The sequence below is a fragment of the Delphinus delphis genome, chromosome 19, assembly GCF_949987515.2.
Source record: "Delphinus delphis chromosome 19, mDelDel1.2, whole genome shotgun sequence".
NCBI lineage: Eukaryota > Metazoa > Chordata > Mammalia > Artiodactyla > Delphinidae > Delphinus > Delphinus delphis.
The window spans coordinates 11,843,283-11,862,606 of NC_082701.1; the positions used below are offsets into that span (position 1 = coordinate 11,843,283).

Below are 19,324 nucleotides of genomic sequence, written 5' to 3' on the forward strand. Positions count from 1 at the left end.
GGCACGGCCAGACGTTCTCTATAGTCTCAGGGCTCTAGAGAAGGCACGGCGGCCCCTCTGCCTGCCCTTCCCTCGGGCTCGGGTGCTGCCGGCCTTGAGACTGCACTGGACGCTGCCTCTCGGGAGGAGCCCCTTCCCTGAGAGCCGTGGGGCTCCTGCCATCATGGGTCCGAGTGCAGACGAGTGCCTGCCACTCAGGGCCTGAGACGTGGCCGGAACCTTCTAGTTAGTGTGTTTCTGGGGCCCTTAGGAGGCAGGGCCGGGCACGTGAGGTCAGGCCACCTGGTACCAGGCGACCAGAGGCAGAAGACTGAGGCTTGGGTCCCCGGTGGATCCCCTGATGGATCCCCCGTGTGCCTGGTGGTCTTGAGGTCAAGGCGGGGCTGGGGTGTGAGTGTGGACGGTGCTGCACAGCTCTGCTGGGGAAGCTCGTGGGGTGGAGGGGGCCCAGGCTTCCAGGACGTTCATCTGCTGTGGCTGCGTGGTAGGTGGGGGCCAGCAGCTCTGTTCCGGTGCCGCTCTCTAGGGCAGGGCCTCCCTCGGTTTGGGGATTGGGGGGCCCAGCCAGATGGGAGAGAAGAGAAGAGAACTCAGCTTTCTCTAGGGTTTGAGCAGCCAGAGAGTTGACCCAACAGCTGGGGCTCCCATATTGACAGTGTGATGTCAGAAGTGGGTGAGGCAGGGAAGGGCTCTGGGTGCGTGGTGGCCGACTCTCCCTTCCAGCTGTCCCTGTCCTGTCCTCGGCCACCTCTCCTTCCTGTGAGGAGGGCTCAGCTGGCATGTGCTGTGTGAGGTGTCGAGGGTGGAGGGAGCCGTCTTCAGGGAATTGACGGCTCAGGCAGAGTGAACACGTGATTCGAGACAGCTTAAGTGGTGAGAGGGGAAGGCCGAGGTGGTGTGGCCAGACCCTTGGATGGAACCTTTCAGAGAAGGTGATGTTGGGACCAGTGGCCAGGGCCAGCAGCAGGGAGGGAGAGGCTGATCCCACCTTGGGAGAGGCGTGGCGCCTCGGGGGGCCACAGGGCCAGGCTGCGGAGCAGTGAGACGCTTCAGTCCCTCTGCAGCCTCACCCAGGCCTCGGCTGGTCTGGCCTGGAGAGGTCTGACCACTGCTTGTTGCTCTCGCTTCCTGGTTGCTGGTTTTGGTTTTGATGCTTAGAGAGCTGAGGAGGGTGTCCCCAGTACCCCTCAATGGCTTTGGGGCGGCAGCTGCTTCAGGGCCAGGAAGCTGCAGCTGGGTGTGGGGTGCTCAGGGGCCGGCACAGGCATGCATGAGGCAGGCGTGCGGGTGACCTTCGGTGCAGCCGCCCTCCCCACGCCAGCCTCCGCCAGCCTGGCTTCCCCGATGCCCCACCGTCAGTGGTTTCAGCCTCTGGGTTCCCCAGGAAGCCCTCACTTGCCAGGTGTTCCTACCATGTGACCTGCAGGGCCTAAGAGCCATAGGGAACATGGTTGGAAAGGCATCATCAGGTGGTCTGTCTTGTGTGTGCCCGGGAGCGTGAGCTCACCGTCGGCCGCTGGCCAGATAAGGAGACATCCCTGTGAATTGGGAGGTCACTGCTCAGGAGGGGAGGGGCCCCTTCATGTCCTCAGCTGCAGGCAGCACTGCACACCCTGGGGTTAGGAGGGGACCCTGCCCTGCAGATCTGGTCTCACCCCCTGAACCCCAGCCTGACCTGTTTCTTCCTTTCCTCCCCAGGGTTTGGATGATTACGGGGCACGGGCCGTGAGCAGGTAAGGGGTTTTGAGACTCGTCTTGGGGAGCTGTGGTTTTGGGGAGCTGTCCCACCGGAGGCTGGAGTTGGGTGTCTCCCCTCCCAGGCCTGCTCTGTTGGGGCCTGGCTGGAGACCATGGTGTCGCCACTCTGAGTCAGTGAGCGGGGCCCAGGGTGCCTGTTCTCTGCCCCTCACCGCGTTGTGCCTTCCCCCAGTCCGCTCTGTAGGGCAGGGCCCTCGGTGCAGGATGCCCTGTCCCCTGGCAGTAGCCCAGGGTCCCCAGATAACGCCGAGTGGGGGAGGCAGCCCCTCCTGGAGCTGCCTTCATGCTCCCCTTGCGGGCAGGTGGGTGGGTTGGAGCAAGCCGGGCCTGGCCCTGTGCCCAGGCCGGAGTCAGGGACCCACTGCAGCCACTACTGGGGCTCCCATTCTTTCCTGGTGGGGCCCTCGGGCTGCCCACAGCCGCAGCATGACCCCCTCACCCGGTGGTTTTGTGGCCCTGCTCTTCCCTGGCGTCCACACCTGCTTGTCCAGACCTCGGCCAGGAGGGGGGCCCGCCCTTGGGCTCGTCTCCCCGGAACCAGCCCAGGCCGGTGCAGATGGCTCAGGGCTGCAGCCTCCTGAACCCCTGACCCGGGCGCAGCCCTTGTCCAGGCTCTGGGGGTCTCCTGTCACCACTCCCCCAGGGCCGGTGGCCAGTCGCGCGGCTGGGAGGGCAGCTGCGGGGGAGGTGTGCGGCCTGGCAGCTGTCCTGTGCTTTGTTTCACAGCGGCAGTGGCACGCTGGTGTCCACAGTGTGAGGACGCTGACCCCGGGCAGCTGCTGCTCAGAAGAGCTTCCGCCGTCTCCCCACCCCCCCCACCCCGGTCTGTCTGGTCTCCATCGGTTTCCTCCTCGGCTCTCGTTGGTTTCTTCCTGGGTTGTTTCTCTTTCCCACTTGCCCCCTCACCCCCGCCTTTTGGTTCGTGACCCCAGACTCTGTGATCCCCCAGGGTCCATGGTGCTGCCCCATCTCCGCTCCCTGTGTTTACACGCCCCCACCCGTGTGTTGGGACCTGCCGCTGGGCAGCGCGGGCGGGGTGTCCTCGCCGCTACTCCCCATCCGCCGTATTCATGACACACTGTCCCTCTTTGAAGGCTCACCGTGAGCCAGGTCTAAAAAGTTTGAAGAAAAAGAAAAATCTTTAAAAAACAAAAAAACAAAAAGATAAAAAACAGGAAAAGGACTTTTTTTTCCTGAAAAACAAAAACAGATATGCATGGACTCCGGTGTACGTACTGTTATCTCTGCATCTGACCCCCCAGCACACGCTGGCACCTGTGTCAGGAGAGGGAGGGTGCTGGGGGCTCCACAAGGCTTGTGGCCCCGGGGGCATCCTTCCAGGCCGCATCCAGAGAAGGGCTCGGGCTGAGCCGGGGGGCCTCCTGAGGAAGCTGGCCGCTCCTGTGAGGGAGGCCGCAGCCCCCAGCCCTGCCTGCCCGCCAGGCCGGGCTCCTGACCGCTTCCTTGTCCCGGACGCCATTGGACGATGTACAGACCAGAGCACGGCGCCAGCCTCGGGGCGCCGTGACCGCACAGTGCACTGGCGGGGAGGGGGACCGGCCGCACTCGGACATTCCAAAGACTTCCAGAGACCACCCCCAACCCCACGTGTTCTGGAAATCATTTCTTTAACCAGCCTGTGAAGGAGTGAGGGCGGCTCTGGGCGCTACACCCCTGCACCTGCCGTCGGGGAGCAGGCAGTCCCTGCCCAGTCCTCCCTAAACGCTCTCGTCTCTCTGTGTGTCTTGGTGACTTCAGAAACAGACATGCTGGACTGAGTGGCTGGCTACTGGTATTGCCTCTTCACGCCTTGAATCTGGGAAGTGAGCGAGGGCGCAGCCGCTCCGTCCTTCCCGCCACGGGAGCCCCCGTGAAGCTGTGGACGCTCCTTTTTTTGATGTGATTTAGCAAAACCCTCCCACCCCCTCCCGTGGACTAGAACATGGCTGGTAGCATTTGTGAGAGAAGCAGCTCAAGACGCAGACAGACCCTGTTTTATAATTAAGGAAAAAACAAAGCCAGAACATGGACCTTTGTAAAAAGAGCCTTCTATGTTGGTGTTCTAATTTTGCTAAAAGATCTCAAATCCAGGGGATTCCATGCTCAATGGATGAATGTAGACACAAAACCGCAAAACTTGTATGAAGATGTAAAGTGCTGAAAATATTTTTCCTGTTTCCTTTCGTCTTTTTTTTTTTTTAATCTGAATTGTGCCCTGTACTGCAGTTGTTTGAATAAAAGTTTTATTTATTGCATCGAGTTGGGTGTGGCGCCTCCTTCCAGCCCCTCTGCGTGTGTCCGGGCCACGTGCAAAGCCTGGCCTCCTCACCGACAGAGTGACCAAGGTGCAGAGCGTGCCAGGCCACACTGCTCTCCCTGGGGGCGCCTGGGGAGGCCCGCACCTGGGGGAGAGCCACATGGGCCTGATCCAGGGACGCCCTGCTTGAGCTGCTCCTTGGAGCTGCCTCCCTGCAGACCCCTCCCGCGGGCTGGAGAGCCAGCTCTGCCCTGTGGCTGGTGGTACATGCTCCTGGCAGCATATGCTAGCTGCCAGGCGTCCCCCCATCCTCCATCCGGCTTATGTCCCCTCGGAGTCCTCAGACCTCACTCCCACCTGCTCCACGTGCATCAACTGAGCCCTGTGTTTCCTTGCAGTGCCGATGTGGAAGTGGCCAGATTTTGAGCGGCCCCTGACTAGAGTTAGTAAGTTGCCCTGGTTTTCTTATGCTGGGGTCCGAGGGTCTGCTGAGCCTGCGTCTGCTCTCGGCTCTGGGTCTTTGCCTCCCTGGACCTCTCCTTGGGCTCTCGGATTTCCTCCCTCTGGAAGCTTGCGGGTCTGTCCTGGCCCTCTGTCTGGGTTCCCTGTTGCTTCTGCTGGGTGCTTTGGCCATAATCGGGGTGAAGCCTGGTGATCAGCTGCGAGGCTGGCTTTGGGCTCCTTCGGCTGAGTGCCCCTCAGACCGGTCCCTGAGCGTGGGTCTGAGCCCGGCCTGGCTGGCTCCTGGGTTGGTGAGTATCGCAGCCCCTCGAGGGCTGGGGAGACCAGGATGGGTGTGGGGATAGCGCCATGGCCTGTGCCCAGGTGAGAGCCACAGGCACGCGGGAGCAGCAGCATGCATCTGCCCCGCAGGGGATGAGCAGATGCAGTGGCCCCGTTCTGCGCAGGCTCAGCTGCTGTCTGCCCCGACATGGCTCCAGGGGGCTACTCCAGGCTTCCAGAGCAGGCCCCAGGGGCCTCCTCCAGCTCCCAACTGGTGATGGTCCCTTCCCCTGTGCCCTTGGAAAGCAAGCGCCAACAGCTGGGGTGGGGCGTGCAGGGGGAGCCCACTGCTCTGGGCTCCTGTGCCTGGGTCTGGGCAGCACTGCTGCCCCTCTGCCCCACCCCAGCCCTGTCACTGAGAAGTCTGCTGCGCGAAGCTGGCACGTGGGCCCTTTACAAAGATGGTCATCACTTCACCTCCTTGGGTGTCATGGAGATGCCATCCTCCCTCCCTGTGGGCAGCAGGTCCTGGACTCTCCCTCTCCCTCCTTCACTGCCTTTCTTGGTTTTTTTTTTTGGTGTGTGTGTTTGTTTGTTTAGGCCACACTGCGTGGCTTGTGGGATCTTAGTTCCCTGACCAGGGATCAAACCCGGGCCCCCAGCAGTGGAAGCGCAGAGCCCTAACCACTGGACTGCCAGGGTTTTTTATCTATATATATGTTTGTTTGTTTTTTCCTGCCTTTCTCTTGATGAGTTGCAGTGTGAGTTCTGGAAAACTCTAGAGACAAGTGCTCCTGAAATTGGGGGATGGGAGAAATGACTTTGACCCTGGCTCAGCAGTGGGTGACCTGGGCCACTCTCCTCCCCTGCATCTATCCCTCTTCTTCCGAGATGCTTTGAGACACCTGCATCTCCCGCCCCCACCTCTGCTGCCCTCGTGGTCCCTCTGAGCTGGTGGAGCCCAGCTGATCTCACCCACTGGAGGTACTGGAAGGGGGTGAAGGCTCAGGGAGGCTCGTGTGGCCTCTGCCTAGAACCCCACCCCTGGATGGAGGGCAGAGCCCCAGGGGCACGGCGGGCGGGGGTGCACTCATCTCTGGGAGCTCACAGCACGGCGGCCGCAGGGTCTGCCTGTCCTGATGATCCTACCAGGTGCGGGGGTGTCACAAGCCACCTCTGGTTGGTTGAGGGACGTTGCTCAACTTTGCCAGAGCTCACAGCCCTGGGAGGAGGGCCGGGGAGGAGAACGACTCAAGTCCAGAAGGGCCGACGTTCTGAAGTTGTGCCACGTTTTAAGAGGAAAACGTGGAGGAAGTTGAAATCTATGCTGTGACTGCTCTTCGCTCCTTCTCTGCCCCGGAGTCACCACGGGACACAAGCCATGCTTCGTGCTGACCGGGCTGTTCTCAGAACCACCCCCTTTCTTATTCAAGAAGTGGATTCAGAAGATAACCGAAGGTGATTCCACCAAATCCTCAGTGACGAATGTTTCATGAGCCTGGACCCGAATGCTGCTTGGCTGCAGGGGTCCCACCTTGTCAGGCTGTGGGGGTCTGCAGAGGACTGGGTGGTGGGGACAGCCATTCCTGGCGGGGGGCCTGGCTCATGCCTCCCTTCACCATGCCCGGGACTTCAGGCCTGCCCCCCGGAGGATACAAATCCATTCCGTATAAAAGCTACCGGCTGTCCCTGTGTCCCTGCTCAGGAGGGGGACAGAGCCCAGCCACCAGTCGGGCACCTGAGTGCCTGGTGGCCCTGCCTGGGGAGGGGCCCTGGCATCCTGACAGCACTGGCTCTCGCATACTCCAGCGTCTCCCATTTGGGTCAAGAAGAGCTTGTTCTGTGTCTGGGTGGTCGTCTGTTGATTGGCCCCGGCGTCCACCCCTGGGCAGTGACGGACGTCTGCAGGACAGCAGGATCAGCAGTGCCTCAGGTCCAAATCTTGTCATGTTTTGTCATCCCAGTGTTGACCCAAGTCCCTCACCTGGGGTCACTCAGGTGCCCTCCCCGGGGGTAGCTCTTAAGCCTGTTCTTTCACAGAACATCCCAGAAGGTGGTGAGCACCCAAGGGGGCCTCACACTTCCTCTGATGCTGAAGGGTGGGAGTGTCCCACCCAGGGGTCTCTGGCTGGGGCTGCAGGAGGGAGTCGCTCCAGAGGTCTGGAGTGATTACAGCTGCCACCTCCTTCCTCAGAACCTGCAGTGTGGACAGCACATGCTTCTTCCATGGTCACACTGTTTTGGGGGACGGTGTGGGTCAGAGGCCAGACACCCTCTTCAGGGAGGTCTTCCTGGTTCAGGTGGTAGTGTGGGTTTGCCACTGACCCTTTTTTTTTAATTGAAGTATAGTTGATTTACAGTGTTGTGTTGATTTCTGCCATGTAGCAAAGTGACTCAGTTATACCTGTATATATTCTTCTTTATATTCTTTTCCATTATGGTTTATCACAGGATACACTGAATGTAATTTCCTGTGCTATACGGTAGGACCTTGTTTACCCATTCTATATATAATAGTTTTCATTTGCTAATCCCAAACTCCCAATCCACCCCTCCCCACCCCTCTTCCTCCTTGGCAACCACAAGTCTGTTTTCTATGTCTGTGAGTCTGTTTTGTAGATAAGTTCATTTGTATAATTTTTTTAGATTTTATATATGTGATATCATGTGCTATTAGTCATTCTTCACTTAGTATGAGAATCTCTAGGTCTATTCATGTTGCTGCAAATGGCATTATTTCATTCTTTTTTATGGCTAATATTCCATTGTGTATATACCACATCTTTATTCATTTATCTGTCAGTGGACATTTAGGTTGTTTCCATGTCTTGGCTAGTGTGAATAGTGCTGCTGTGAACATAGGGGTGCATGGATCTTCTTGAATTAGTTTCATCTGGATCACATGGCAACTCTAGTTTTGGGGGGAACCTCCAGACTCTTTTCCATAGTGCCTGCACCAATCTCCCACCAACAGTGTAGGGAGGTTCCCTTTTCTCCACACCCTCTCCAGCATTTGTAATTTGTAGACTTCTTAATGATGGCCATTCTGACCAGTGTGAGGTGGTACCTCATTGTAGTCTTGATTTGCATTTCTCTAATAATTAGCAATGTTGAGCATCTTTTCATATTCATGTTGGCCATCTGTATGTCTTCTTTGGACAAATGTCTAGTTAGGTCTTCTGCCCATTTTTCGATTGGGTTGTTTGGTTTTTTGTTGTTGAGAGGTATGAGCTGTTTGTATATTTTGGAAATTAAGTCCTTGTCAGTTGCTTCATTTGCAAATATTTTCTCCCAATCTGTAGGCCGTCTTTTTGTTTGTTTACGGTTTCCTTTGCTGTGCAAAAGCTTATAAGTTTGATTAGGTCCCATTTGTTTATTTTTGCTTTTGTTTTTATTGCCTTGGGAGACTGACCTAAGAAAACACTGGTACGATTTACGTCAGAGAATGTTTTGCCTATGTTTTCTTCTAGGAGTTTTATGGTGTCATGTCTTATATTTAAGTCTATAAGCCACTTTGAGTTTATTTTTGTATATGGTTTGAGGGTGTGTTGTAACTTCGTTGATTTACACGTGGCTGGTCACTGACCCTTTCTGATGAGAATGTAGGTGCGTCAGGACACACCCGGCTGGAACTCCCTTTTGCCCCTGGCTCTGGTCAGCACAGGTGCCATCCTCCCTTCTCTGGGTCCCTTCCCCTGCTGGGTCCCCGACTCTGGATGGACAAACCTGCCCCGTTTCCAGCCCCACAAGACCCCCCGCCATGACCCTGGCTGCAGACCGCCAAGGGCATGGAGCCCTCCTCTAGGACAAGAGTCCAGTCAAGGCGGCCGCCCCCGTGGCTGCCCTGCATCCTCCGTCCCAGGGCAGATGACGCTGGTCACAGCAGAACCTCGGTTTCAGAATCTCCAGGCTGCCCCTGCCTGGGGCCAGTGGGGCTGAAGCACATCTGCTCAGACCCAAGCCTGGGAGGCCAGAGAGGACCTGAATGAGGGAGACTGAGGCCCCGCCGGCTGGAAGGGCCTTTCATCAGGTGCAGATGTTCCGAGGCAGGGGTGGAACGGCTGCGGGTGCTGCCAACTGTCAGGCAGCATCTTGGAGATGCAGATCAGTCTCCTCTCACTAGTTCATCCTTTGGACTCAGTTGTTCAAAGTGCCTCAGTGTTTTAGAAAATGCCAGGTCCTCAGGCAAACACAGGGTTGCCCACCCCACGTTCTATCTTCCTGGGCACCTGGACAGAGCGCCCACCCAGCTCCTGTGGACACCCAGCCATGTCAGAGGCCACTCCCACCCCAGGTAACAGCTCCCGTTCAGGCCGAGCCCTCCGTGTCCCACGTGCCATCCGTGCTGTCACCCTTGGGACTGCCTGACGTCCCCTGGCCTGCTCTCCTGTGCCGTCTCCACCTGGGCAGGTCCTCGGAGCCCGCCGAGGAGGAGAGGCCTCCGTGAGCACGAGGCCAGGTGCCAGCCCCACCCTGCACTCATCTCGTTCCATCTCAGCCCCTTGTCTGGTGCGTCTGTCTGTCTGTCAGCCGCAGCCTCGGCACGCAGGGGCAGGCACGGCTCCTCTCTGAGGAGGCGGTCAGCCCCTCCGCAGGGGCTGCGGGCGTCCACTCCTACCAGCCCCGTTGTCGCTGGGGTGCCTGCGCCTCGTGTCTGTCATGTCGGCATGGGACGGGCCACTCTCTGGGCCCCCAGGATGCATGGGCTGGGCTTGTGCACTCTGCTGAGCTGTGGCTCTGTGTGTCAACAGCTGTGTCCTTGCAGATGGGCTCAGCTGCTGCTCCCGGGCAGGTGGCGGGGGCGCTTGGCCTTGGGGGGCGGCGCACCGAGCTCGGGTGCGGCTCATGTGGGGCTGCCTCAGGTTGCAGAGAAAGGACCAGGGCTGATGTGGCGGGGCCCCCCCATGCCCACCCACCCTGCCTGTGGGAGGGTTGACGGTTTGAGGTGGGGCACCTGGGGGGGGTGAGCAGAGGGTGGCGCGCTGGGGCTCAGCTGGCCTTGCGGACAGCGCCCCTTTCTGGCTCTCCCCTGTGGCCTCTGCCACCCCCGGGCCCTGAGCTCAGAGGCTGGGCCATCGGGGTCCAGGTGGGTGCCGTCTGTAGCCACAGGGCGGCGCTCAGCACCCCTCCCGAAAACCACTCAAACCACTCTTCTCTCCTCTTCTCAGGAATCCCTTCGCCAGCGTCCAGCTGAAGCCGACGGTGACCAATGACAGGTCTGCCCCACTCCTCAGCTGACGGCCACATCTGCACCCACTGCCTGTGGGGCTCCTCCTCCCACACCCTGACCTGTAACCTGTTTTGTTACAATCTGCTTGCTCCCCATTTAGAGAATTGTCTCCTTCCAAGCCCTTCTGCCCCCACCTCAATCTGGCCTGGGCTGGACCCCGGCTGTTCCTACAGGGTCAGGAGGTGGCATGGCCGTGGCCAAGGAGAGTGAGGGGAGCAGGGACCTGCTGCCTGGGCTGGGCGGCCAACCTTTTGAATCAGGCCCATCTGTCGTGTGGGCCAGGGAGCCCCCAAGGTGCAGGGAGGGCCATCGCATCAGCTTGTAGCTGTAAGGGGAGCCCCTGTCTGGTCAGTAATGAGGCCGCCCACCTGTAGTACGTGCCTGCGGCAGCAATGCAGGGACGAGGGAGGGGAGGGGAAGGGGAGAGCGAGGGCCGGCCTCCCTTCCTTGGATTTAGTATGAGCACAACTTCCTGGCAGACCCCTGATTGGGGCTTTGCTGGGTCTCCCCCCTGCCACTGGCAGTTTTGTGGGCCTCTCTGTCCCAGTTTCTCCCTGCCCACACCCTAACTCCCATCCAGAACTGGCTGCAGGGCCCCCAGCTCTCCTCCCTGTCCCCAGGGTGGTCGGTGCTGTGGCCTGGCTCCCCAAGCTCTGTGCCATTGAGGGGGCCTACCCCAGGATTCCTGGGTGGGCCCCCTCAATGCTCTGGCTGTTTCCATATTTCAGCTGAAATATAAGATTTTAGAAGCTATCGGATCCACGCTGTTTGACATTTAAGGCTGAAATACAGCCGTGCTAATAACCACGTTGGTGACAGCAGTCCTTACCTCAGGAGACGTTCAGTTCCGGGCAGCGTTCGCTTGCTCCTCCCAGACCCTCCCAGGAGGGGCTCTGCGCACAGCCCAGAACACGAAGCACAGGGGGTGGGGCCCCAGAGGCTCTCACCTTGCAGAAGCTGGAGGCAGGCCAGGTGAGGCGAGGCAGGGTCACAGGGCAGATGTTTGCGGTGGAGGGGCACAGAAGCCCCACCTCCTCACAACCCACCTTGCTCCCAGCTCACCGCCCCCTCACCCGGCCTCCCCGTGCTGAGGGACAGGGGCCACCCCTGGAGAGGCAGGAGGAAGAGCTTCCCGGAGAGGTTCCCTCTCACCCTTACCTAGGTAGGGCCAGCTTCCAGGCAGGAAGTGAGGGCTGCAGGCGTCAGTCCGCTGGCCCTGTTCTGGGAAGACACCCCAACCTGGGCACCCTAGGGGCCCAAGGTCACTGTGTCCCTCCACCAAGGTGTGCCAAGGACAGCTAGAGGAAGGGGTGGTCTCCCTCCTGCATCCCCCAGTGGTCAGAAGGGACTATAGGGACCCCACCCCAGCACAGCCCATGCCCCCTCCTGCCCAAGGCTTTATCTGCAGACTCCGAAAGAAAACACGCTTAGCACGAAGGCTTTTTTCCTTAGTTTTGATTTCTCTTAAAAAACAGACAAGAAAGGAACAAGACGATCATTGTACCAGCATCATAAGCCTCAAATAAACAAAAAAAAAACAAGTTCAAAACAAGTCCCCACCCACACCCCCACCCCAAAAGCAACAATAAATTTTATGTCTCTTTGGCAACAATAACTTAAAAGCATCCCTCTTCCATCTGTTCTGACAACAGCGTTACAAAAATACCCCCTGTGCTGCCCTGCCCCACCCTCCCTCCCAGCTCCACCCCTTCCCACTGTCTCCATCCCTGCAGTAGGAACCCCCTGACACTGACCGTGGGGGGCAGCCGCCACTTTCCTTTGGCAGCTGGGCCGGGCTGGGCCCTACCTTGCAGAGGGGAGCCACAGACACCTCTAGACAGGGGCTGAAGCAGCAGGACTGCGACCTGAAAGCCCCCATCTTTCGGGCTGCCCACCTCAGTCCCCTCGCAGGGCTCCAGTGGGACTCAGGCAGGAGCCGGCCCATACCCTGTGGGAAGGGAGAGCTTACGGTCTAACTGATTCAGTGAAGGGGAAACAGCCACAGACTTGGAGCGGGGACACACGAGCCCGGTGTCCTCTTCTTGCACTGAGCAAACCCTGAACCGGCAGAAGGGGCAAAGGGGGCAGGGAGAGGCCGTCCTAGCAGGCCTGTACCTGCCCTCTCACCTGGGGTGAGGACACAGCAGCCTGTAATACACCACAGGAACCTGTAGGCAGGGCGTGCGAGGGCCCCTGGCCTCAGAGGCCAAGCAGTCTTGACAGCAGGGGGCCGGGGGGGAGGGGGCAGCTTCAGGGTGAGGGGCGGCTGTAGGGCATCCCTAGGGCCTAGCAGCAAACCCAAGTGTCCAGGACAAATCCTGCCCCCAGGGCAGCACAGGGCTGGTGTGCACAGATGCTCTTATGTCCAGCGCCTGCCCTGCTCCTCCAGGGTGCTGCATGGGGCACCGAAGCGCTTGGAAGCTGCTGCTGACCACTGCCAAGATGAAAGTCCCCACCACTCTTGGTCACCATCCTCGCTGCTGCCGGGGAGAGAACCGGCAGGGGATCCAAGCAGGGGCTGCCTGGGGCTCAGGCCTCTTTACAGCTGCCCCCAGCACCTGCTGTAGGACCTGGCAAACATGTTTAGGGAGACACTGGGGCCACAGGGACTCCTGAGAGCACCCTCCCCTCCAAGGACAGCCAGAGTCCCCTCGCCCAGGGCTTTCACCTGGCCTCAATCCCTGGCTTACGGGCCACTGAGCAGCTGGGGCTGCAGCAGGCCTACCTGCCCGCCTATCTAGGTAGGAGTCAGACGATTATCCTTCCCGCCACATCACCAGGGATCGGGCCCAACAAAGCTCAACGTCAGCCCTCTGAGTCCTCTTTTTACAGGTGGGAAAACTGAGACCCGAGCAGGACTGGGCTGGCCAGGGTCACACACTCGCCTCCTGGTGACCTGCTTGCTTGTTCAGATATCCATTAAGGGCACACTGTGTGACACAAACAGACCAGCACATCCTTCCCTAGAGGCTGCAGCCACATGCCGAGGGCCGCAAGGGAGGGGCTGGGTCTGCCAGGGGGACAAGATAAGTAGGGGCATCTTAGTGGAGGTGAGCTTTCAGGGAAGCCTAGTAGAATGGGGTGGTGGCAACTGGGCAGGTATGAGCCCACCTGGTCTGAGGTTGACAGGAGTAGAGCTTGGAGGGAGGAGTGAGCTAAGGCCCCTGAGTAGGGCCCCACGTGGGCACCTGAGCCACCACCACCATCTCTGGACAAGCCATTAGATCTGAGATGGGGGGCTGGTGGATGAGGCAGACCAGCAGGGGCTGGGAAGGTTCTGGCAGGAGAGGCTGCTGCAGGTCAGAGAGCAGGGTGGGGGGCACTCAGTGTCCAGCCTGGTGCCTTCGGAGGAGGGAGAAAAGAGCGGGGCGGTGCGGGGGGTGGGGGTGGGGCAGGGAGTGGACATCCAACCTACGTCCCGAGAGTGCTGAGCCAGCTTTGTCTGGGGCACTGCATCTCCTCAGGGCGGTGAGGAAACGTGCCAAGGTGGCCACAACAAACAGGCCTGGCGTGACCTGACCTCTCTGAGCCTCAGTTCCCCCGTCTGAAAACTGAGCTTGTCCAGAAAACACGAAATAACGAGCGTAGGGCCTCGCGCCCAGCAGGTGCCCTTCCCAGCCGCCCTCACCACTGTCCTGACTCAGTATCCCCTCCCGCCAGCCCCACCGCAGCCTCACCTCCCACGGACCCGGAGTCCGAGTCGGTGACGTGTGTGATGGAGAAGCGGGACGCAGGCGCTGGTGAGACAGTGAAGCGAGAGAAGGGGCTGGGCTTGGCGGGCGCAGCGGGGACGCACGGGGTAGGCTCCTGGGCCGGCGTCGGCGGGAGGCCATCGTCCCACTCGAACCCTCCGCCTGCGAGGTGCCCGCCGTCAGTTGTGGACCGGATGGGGGAGACACCGCCCGGAGCAAGAAGTCACGTCCAGGCCCCGCCCACCAGCTAAGTCACAGGCCCACCCCCACCCCGCCATGTTGCCCCGCCTCCATGAGGGCCCCACCCACCCCCGTTGCCCCACCCACCCCCGTTGCCCCACCCACCCCCGTTGCCCCACCCTCGCCGCCGCGTCACCCCGCCTCCAGCTCACCCTCTTCGGCCGCGGGGCCGTCGGGGGAGCGGTCAGCCCGCCGAGGCCGGCCGGGGGTGCTGGGGGAGCCCGGGCTGCCCACCGGGAACGTGGGGGACGACTCCTTGGCGCCAGGGAAGGGCTCCCCGAGCTCCCGGGTGGGGCTTTCCTGGAGGATCAGAACAGCACGAGTCTCCCATGGCTTCCCGTCCCGCCGCAGACCCCCACTCCGCCACGCAGAGCCCACCCAGGGCGGCTGCCCACCTGGTCGAAGAGGTAGACGGTGACGTCGTCGAAGAAGGACACGGCTTTCTTCTTGCGCTCCAGGTCCTCGCAGAAGGCCTCAGACAGCAGGCTGGGCATCTTAAGCAGGCTGCGCAGGTTGCGCGCACTCTGGCTCTCCGCCACCACCACTGGCACAGGCGGCGCCTCCTCCTCGCTCTCCTCGCTCGGCTCCTGGATGCTGTAGCAGCGGAGCTCCTCGTCCGACTCGTCACTGTCTTCGCTGTCGTCCTCTTCCTCCTCCGGCCGCCCCTCTGGAGCCGCGGGGACTGCCGGCAGGGCCAGGCAGAGTGGGGTTCTGGGGGCACCTGGACCCCCTGTCCGTTCCTGCAGGCCCGACCCTGACAGCAGTCCCAGGGTCTCCTGGAGCTCGGGGCGGTGGCCTTCTGAGCTGGGCCGGACCGGAGTCAGCAGGAAAATCTTAGAGTGCCCGGGGCTGGGCATGGGTGGCGCCTGGGCTGGGTCTTGGGGCCAGGGAGGCTCCCGCCTGGGGCCCCCGGGGCCGGCGCTTGGCTCTGGGGAAGAGCCCTCAAGCAGTGGCAGTGGCGGCACCTCCCTGGGGCCAGAGCCCTGTGCCTCCCCAAGCATCCCCGACTCAGGGGAGGGCAGTGCAGACGGCAGCCTGGGGCTCTTCAGGCTCTCCAGATCGGGCTCTGGCCCAGGGACTGGGACACCTCCTTGCTTCTCCTTGGGGCCCAAGGGGGGCTCTGGCTCCGTGTCCAGGTCTGAGAAGTAGGCAGAGTCGCGGTAAGGATTCTTCTCGCTGAGGCCACCCAGGGAGGCGGAGAGACGAGTCTCTGGCCCGGGGCTCTCACCCTCTGAGGCCAGCTCCTCCAAGGCCTCAGGCTCACAGGGCTCATGGGCCTCCTTGAGTACAAACTCAGGGGACTCATAGTTCTCTGTGTCATAGCCGCTGTCCAGGGCTCGGGGCTGCCCGCCAGGGGTGCCAACAGCTAATGGGCTGAAGACCTCAGAGCCGCCATCACTGGCTGAGGATGGGATGTCCAGGGAGTCCAAGGAGTCGGGGGTCCCCACCTGCTTCTGTAGGGAGCGGAAGGCTGGTGTCACATCTGGTTTCTCAGCCTGCGGGCCGTCGCTGGACAAGTCAGTGAAGACACCAGAAGTGGCCTCAGTCGTGTCTTCGTCTTCACTGCCTGGTGCCTCCAGCTCAGGGGAGCTGCTGCCACTGTCGCTGTCCAGGGCCTGGACTGGCTCAGTGGCAGGCTGTGGGCTGCCAGTGGGCGTGGGTGAAGCAGGCAGGGTGGGCGGGGTGCTGGCCTCCTCGGCAGGAAGCAGGGCTCCCTCTTGGGATGGGGATGGGATGGAGGGAAGGGGCAGCTGGAGTCCAGCAGAGCCCTCGGCCTCCTCTGCAAGCCTGGGCTCTGCCTGGGGGCTGTCACCACCACTTCTGGCTGCCTCTGTCCACGGGGATGTGACCAGGCACGGGGCAGGTGTCAGGCCCTCAGCAGGATACAGATGGGGGAGGCCAAGGCAGCGGCCCATCTCCTTACCAGAGGAGGCCCCCTTTGGCCCAAGGAGAGGCTCTCTGAGGTCCTCTGGGATCAGAGGATGGCCCAGCTCAGGGACAGTCTGTAGGGCCTGCTTCACACCAGGGCAGCAGTCCGTGTAACCTGAGAGGCCCGGGACCCAGAATTCTGGTGCTCGGTTGCTGCTGTTGTTGTTTGCAGATACATTGGAGCTCCAGTGTCTGTGCTGGGCAGCCCTGGGCATCCCAGCCTCTCCCAGCTCTTCCCCACCTGGGGATGGTTGGGCCCTGGAGCTCGCGGAGGGGGATGTGCCCAGCGGGTCCTCAAAGAAGGGCGGGCAGAATGCCCCCACGCCCCAGTCAATATCCTCTGCTCTGGGCTCCGCCAGCATCGGGGTCTCCGGGGAGGGTGAGCGTGAGGTGCAAGGCAGGTCACGGGCATGGCTCCTGCATAGGTGGTAGTCGCAGTGGCCCCAGGGGCCATCAGCGGGCGGCGCGTGGCCCAGCAGTGGCTCCATGACCAGCGAGGCGGCCGTGCTGCCGTCAGAGTCGTCATCATGGTCGCTGCCGTCGGGGCGCAGGGTGGCAGCGAGGGTGCTGGGGGCACAGCCGGCACAGTCGGGGTCGTGGCCTGCGGCAGGCGCGGGGTCTTCCAGGCGGATGAAGTACTCGCTGCCCACCGAGGGGCTGTGAGCGCTGAGCACCGGCACCACGCCTGGGGGAGCACCGTCCGGGACGCAGAGCTCCTGCAGACGCGCGTCTCGGCCCGGGCTCAGTGCGCCCTCAGGTGGCGGGAAGGCATCGGAGCCGCGGCCGGCTTCCCACTTGTACTCGAAGTTGAGGCCACGGCTCGTCTCAGTCACCGTCAGCACGTCATCACCATCCGTGTGGAAGCTGTCGCCAGCAAACTGCTCCAGCAGTGGGAAGGATGAGGTGGCCGCAAGCTCGCCCATGCCCCCCAGTGCCATGCCTGCCGCCCCCAGCCCGGGGCCCACACTGCCCCCCACAGGCCGCAGTGAGCGCCAGCGCCGCTCAAACTCCTCCTCTGCCTCGGTGGCACCCTTGGCACACAGGTAGGACAGCAGCAGGTGCACCTCCTCGGCCGTCGGCCGCTGCTCAGGCTGAAGCCAGCAGAACTGCATCACCTCATACCTGCGAGAAGGGATGCCCTAGGGCTCAGTCCCTGCCCCCCCCACGGGTGGTAGTGCCTGGCCAGGACCCCAACCCCCAGGGAGTGAGCCAGTCCGCCCTCAGCATGAGGGTCTGAGTTCCGCCCCTTCTCACACTCAGAATCCCGAGGGCAGTTACGGGCATCTCCTGAAGTGGGCGCGGTGGTGTGGGAGACAGCAGTGGACTAGGGCACTGTTCCCTCAGCTCATCCCTGCCAGGGCTGCAGGCAAGTTTGTGTTTTGGATAAAGCGGCCATTCCAGTGTAGGCACAGGGTGGGGCCCAGAGGTCACTGCTGGCCGGGGGGAGCCACTTAACGCTCTGGGGACTCGAAGCACCCCCCTTTGTGTTGTCCTTCCTGCTGGGGACACCCCCAGCCCCGCCTGGCCTCACAGGGTCCTCACCAGCGGTCAGAGAGGGTCAGCTGCAGCTGGGGCTTGGGCAGCTTGAGCTGCTGCTCCCGGACCGCATAGGCCAGCACCTGCCGGTCGGAGTGGTGCGGATAGGGCTGCGCTCCCAGCTCGAAGAGCTCCCAGATGGTCACGCCCAGGGACCTGTGGGGGTGACAGCCATCAGAGGGCAGGCACGGCTGGCCAACGCACGGCTCCAAAGGGTCTCGAAGACTTGGGTGCCAAGGGCAGCTCCTGTCATCACACCAGCAGCCAGAAGACGGCGCCTTCCTTCAGTAAATGGGCAGCGTGTGCCCCCTGGCCGGGTCCGAGCCCACGCCCAGGTGCTTGGACAAATAAACGCCAGACTGGCCTCCCACAAACCCAGTCCATTTGTTCACTCGTTCACTCCCGTGCCGGGCTGAAGCGCAGACACTGCCAGGTGCAGGAGATGCCCTGGAGAAGCTCCCAGTCCTGCCAGGCACCTGTGGAGGCCAGAGGGAGGGAGTGTGCCAGGGTGTGAGGCGGAGAGAGGGGTGAGTCTAGGGACACCCCAGCCAGCAGGCCAGGCAGCCAGTGCACGCGGGGCTGTGAGAAGGCAGCTGGGATCTTTCCAGTGGGCGGCAGCTTCACCCAGCTCCCGGGGACCCCCGGCTGTTCCACGAAACTGGGGGCATGAGGGACAGCAGATTTGGCGACAGAGACGTCACAGTGGCCCTGGCCAAAGCCGTCTAGGGGAGGGACCCCAGTCAGTGTGGGCTGGTGGGCAGGCAGGGGAAGGTCAGCCAGAGGGAGAGGCGAGCGGGGGAATGGAGTGTCCGTGACGGGTACAGTTAATGGCTCAGGGGAGACCCCTGGAGAGCTCAGGAAGGGGGACTGGGCCCTGGATCCAGGCCCTGAGGGTTTATCAGGAGCAGAGGGGGGCCAGACAGGCCTGGGAGGCTGGGAGGAAGCAGGAGGGGGAAGCAGAGGCTAGTCAAGGCCGGGGACAGGGGACCACCACAGCCAAGCCTCTAGAGGCTGTAGTCCTGGGTCCCAGCACCCGCTCTGTGCCCAGCCCCAAGCCTCCAGGCTGCAGTCACAGGAGACCGCAGCCCCACTGTCCCCTCTCAATGGGAACAGGTGCTACCACGAGGCCCCACGTCTCATCAACTTGCCCGAGTGCTCTGACCCTGATGTCTTCGGGCATCGGCCCAGCGGGCCCTGGGAGGGGCAGGGCTTCCTCCACAGACCCCACCGCTCTGCCAGCCTAAGTGCTGTGGGCCGTGGCACTGGGCAGCGACAGGGGGCCCCAGAACCCCCACGACCTCACCTGGGGGTGTATGTGGCCACCTCCCACAGAGCGACAGGGCTGCACAAACACACACGTCCTCACACACGTGGCCTTGCTTGGCGCGGCCAGCCTGCATCCCCTCCAACGCCAGGGAGCCGGCAGGCGGGTGGGACTCAGCCCCCCAGCGCCCCGCATCCTCACTGGACACTCACGCGGCACCGGACAGGGCAGCCATGAGGGCTGACAGCCGCAGGTGAGCATCAAGTCGTCGGCTCTCAGGGGTCCAAGTCCTCATGGCGACTGCCGGGCCCACACTCACCACACGTTGCTGGCCTTGGTCTGGTCCACCACCAGCAGGTTGCAGTGCACCTCGTCCACCAGCTCAGGCGCGATCCAGCGCAGTGGCACCCACAGCTGGTCAGCCGTCACAAAGTAGTCCTCCTGTCGGCACACGGGACAGTGGTACCCCGCGGGCAAGTGTGGCCGGCCCTGCCCCGGCCCGAGCCGGCCCACTCACCCTGTATTTGCCGTGAGACAGGCCATAGTCGCCGATCTTCACCGTCAGGTCGGCTGTGAGCAGGCAGTTCCTCAGAGCCAGGTCACTGAGGGTGGGAGGATGGGAGGGTGGGGTCAGCTGGCAGTGCCGGGCTGGGGCATCCAGGGCACTGAGGGGACTGGGCCGCTTGTCGCCGAGG

The 19,324-nt window shown here is 61.7% G+C and overlaps 2 protein-coding genes across 6 annotated transcripts in view; one reads left to right on the plus strand and one right to left on the minus strand.

The window, feature by feature from the left end:
- The window catches only part of BAIAP2 (BAR/IMD domain containing adaptor protein 2), a 70,955-nt gene extending 59,786 nt beyond the window's left edge, over nucleotides 1-11,169 (plus strand). For 2 of the 4 annotated variants that reach the window (XM_059997499.1, XM_059997500.1), the window contains exons 13-14: nucleotides 1,699-1,733; nucleotides 9,907-11,169. In XM_059997499.1, coding sequence (XP_059853482.1) covers nucleotides 1,699-1,733; nucleotides 9,907-9,976 — 105 coding nt within the window. In that variant the 3' untranslated portion in view covers nucleotides 9,977-11,169. Of the gene's footprint in view, nucleotides 1-1,698; nucleotides 1,734-2,484; nucleotides 4,230-4,413; nucleotides 4,462-9,906 lie in introns of those variants that run through there. The other 2 variants (XM_059997502.1, XM_059997501.1) reach the window with 2 other exon arrangements.
- A 377-nt stretch (nucleotides 11,170-11,546) lies between these two features.
- The window catches only part of AATK (apoptosis associated tyrosine kinase), a 38,932-nt gene continuing 31,154 nt past the window's right edge, over nucleotides 11,547-19,324 (minus strand). Inside the window, exons 8-14 of one of the 2 annotated variants that reach the window (XM_059997498.1) lie at nucleotides 19,147-19,231; nucleotides 18,949-19,070; nucleotides 17,372-17,521; nucleotides 14,296-16,951; nucleotides 14,053-14,200; nucleotides 13,646-13,822; nucleotides 11,547-12,538 (exon numbers count right to left, since the gene is read on the minus strand). In XM_059997498.1, the coding sequence (XP_059853481.1) occupies nucleotides 12,498-12,538; nucleotides 13,646-13,822; nucleotides 14,053-14,200; nucleotides 14,296-16,951; nucleotides 17,372-17,521; nucleotides 18,949-19,070; nucleotides 19,147-19,231 (3,379 nt within the window). In that variant the 3' untranslated portion in view covers nucleotides 11,547-12,497. Of the gene's footprint in view, nucleotides 13,823-14,052; nucleotides 14,201-14,295; nucleotides 16,952-17,371; nucleotides 17,522-18,948; nucleotides 19,071-19,146; nucleotides 19,232-19,324 lie in introns of both variants that reach the window. The other variant, XM_059997497.1, reaches the window with a different exon arrangement.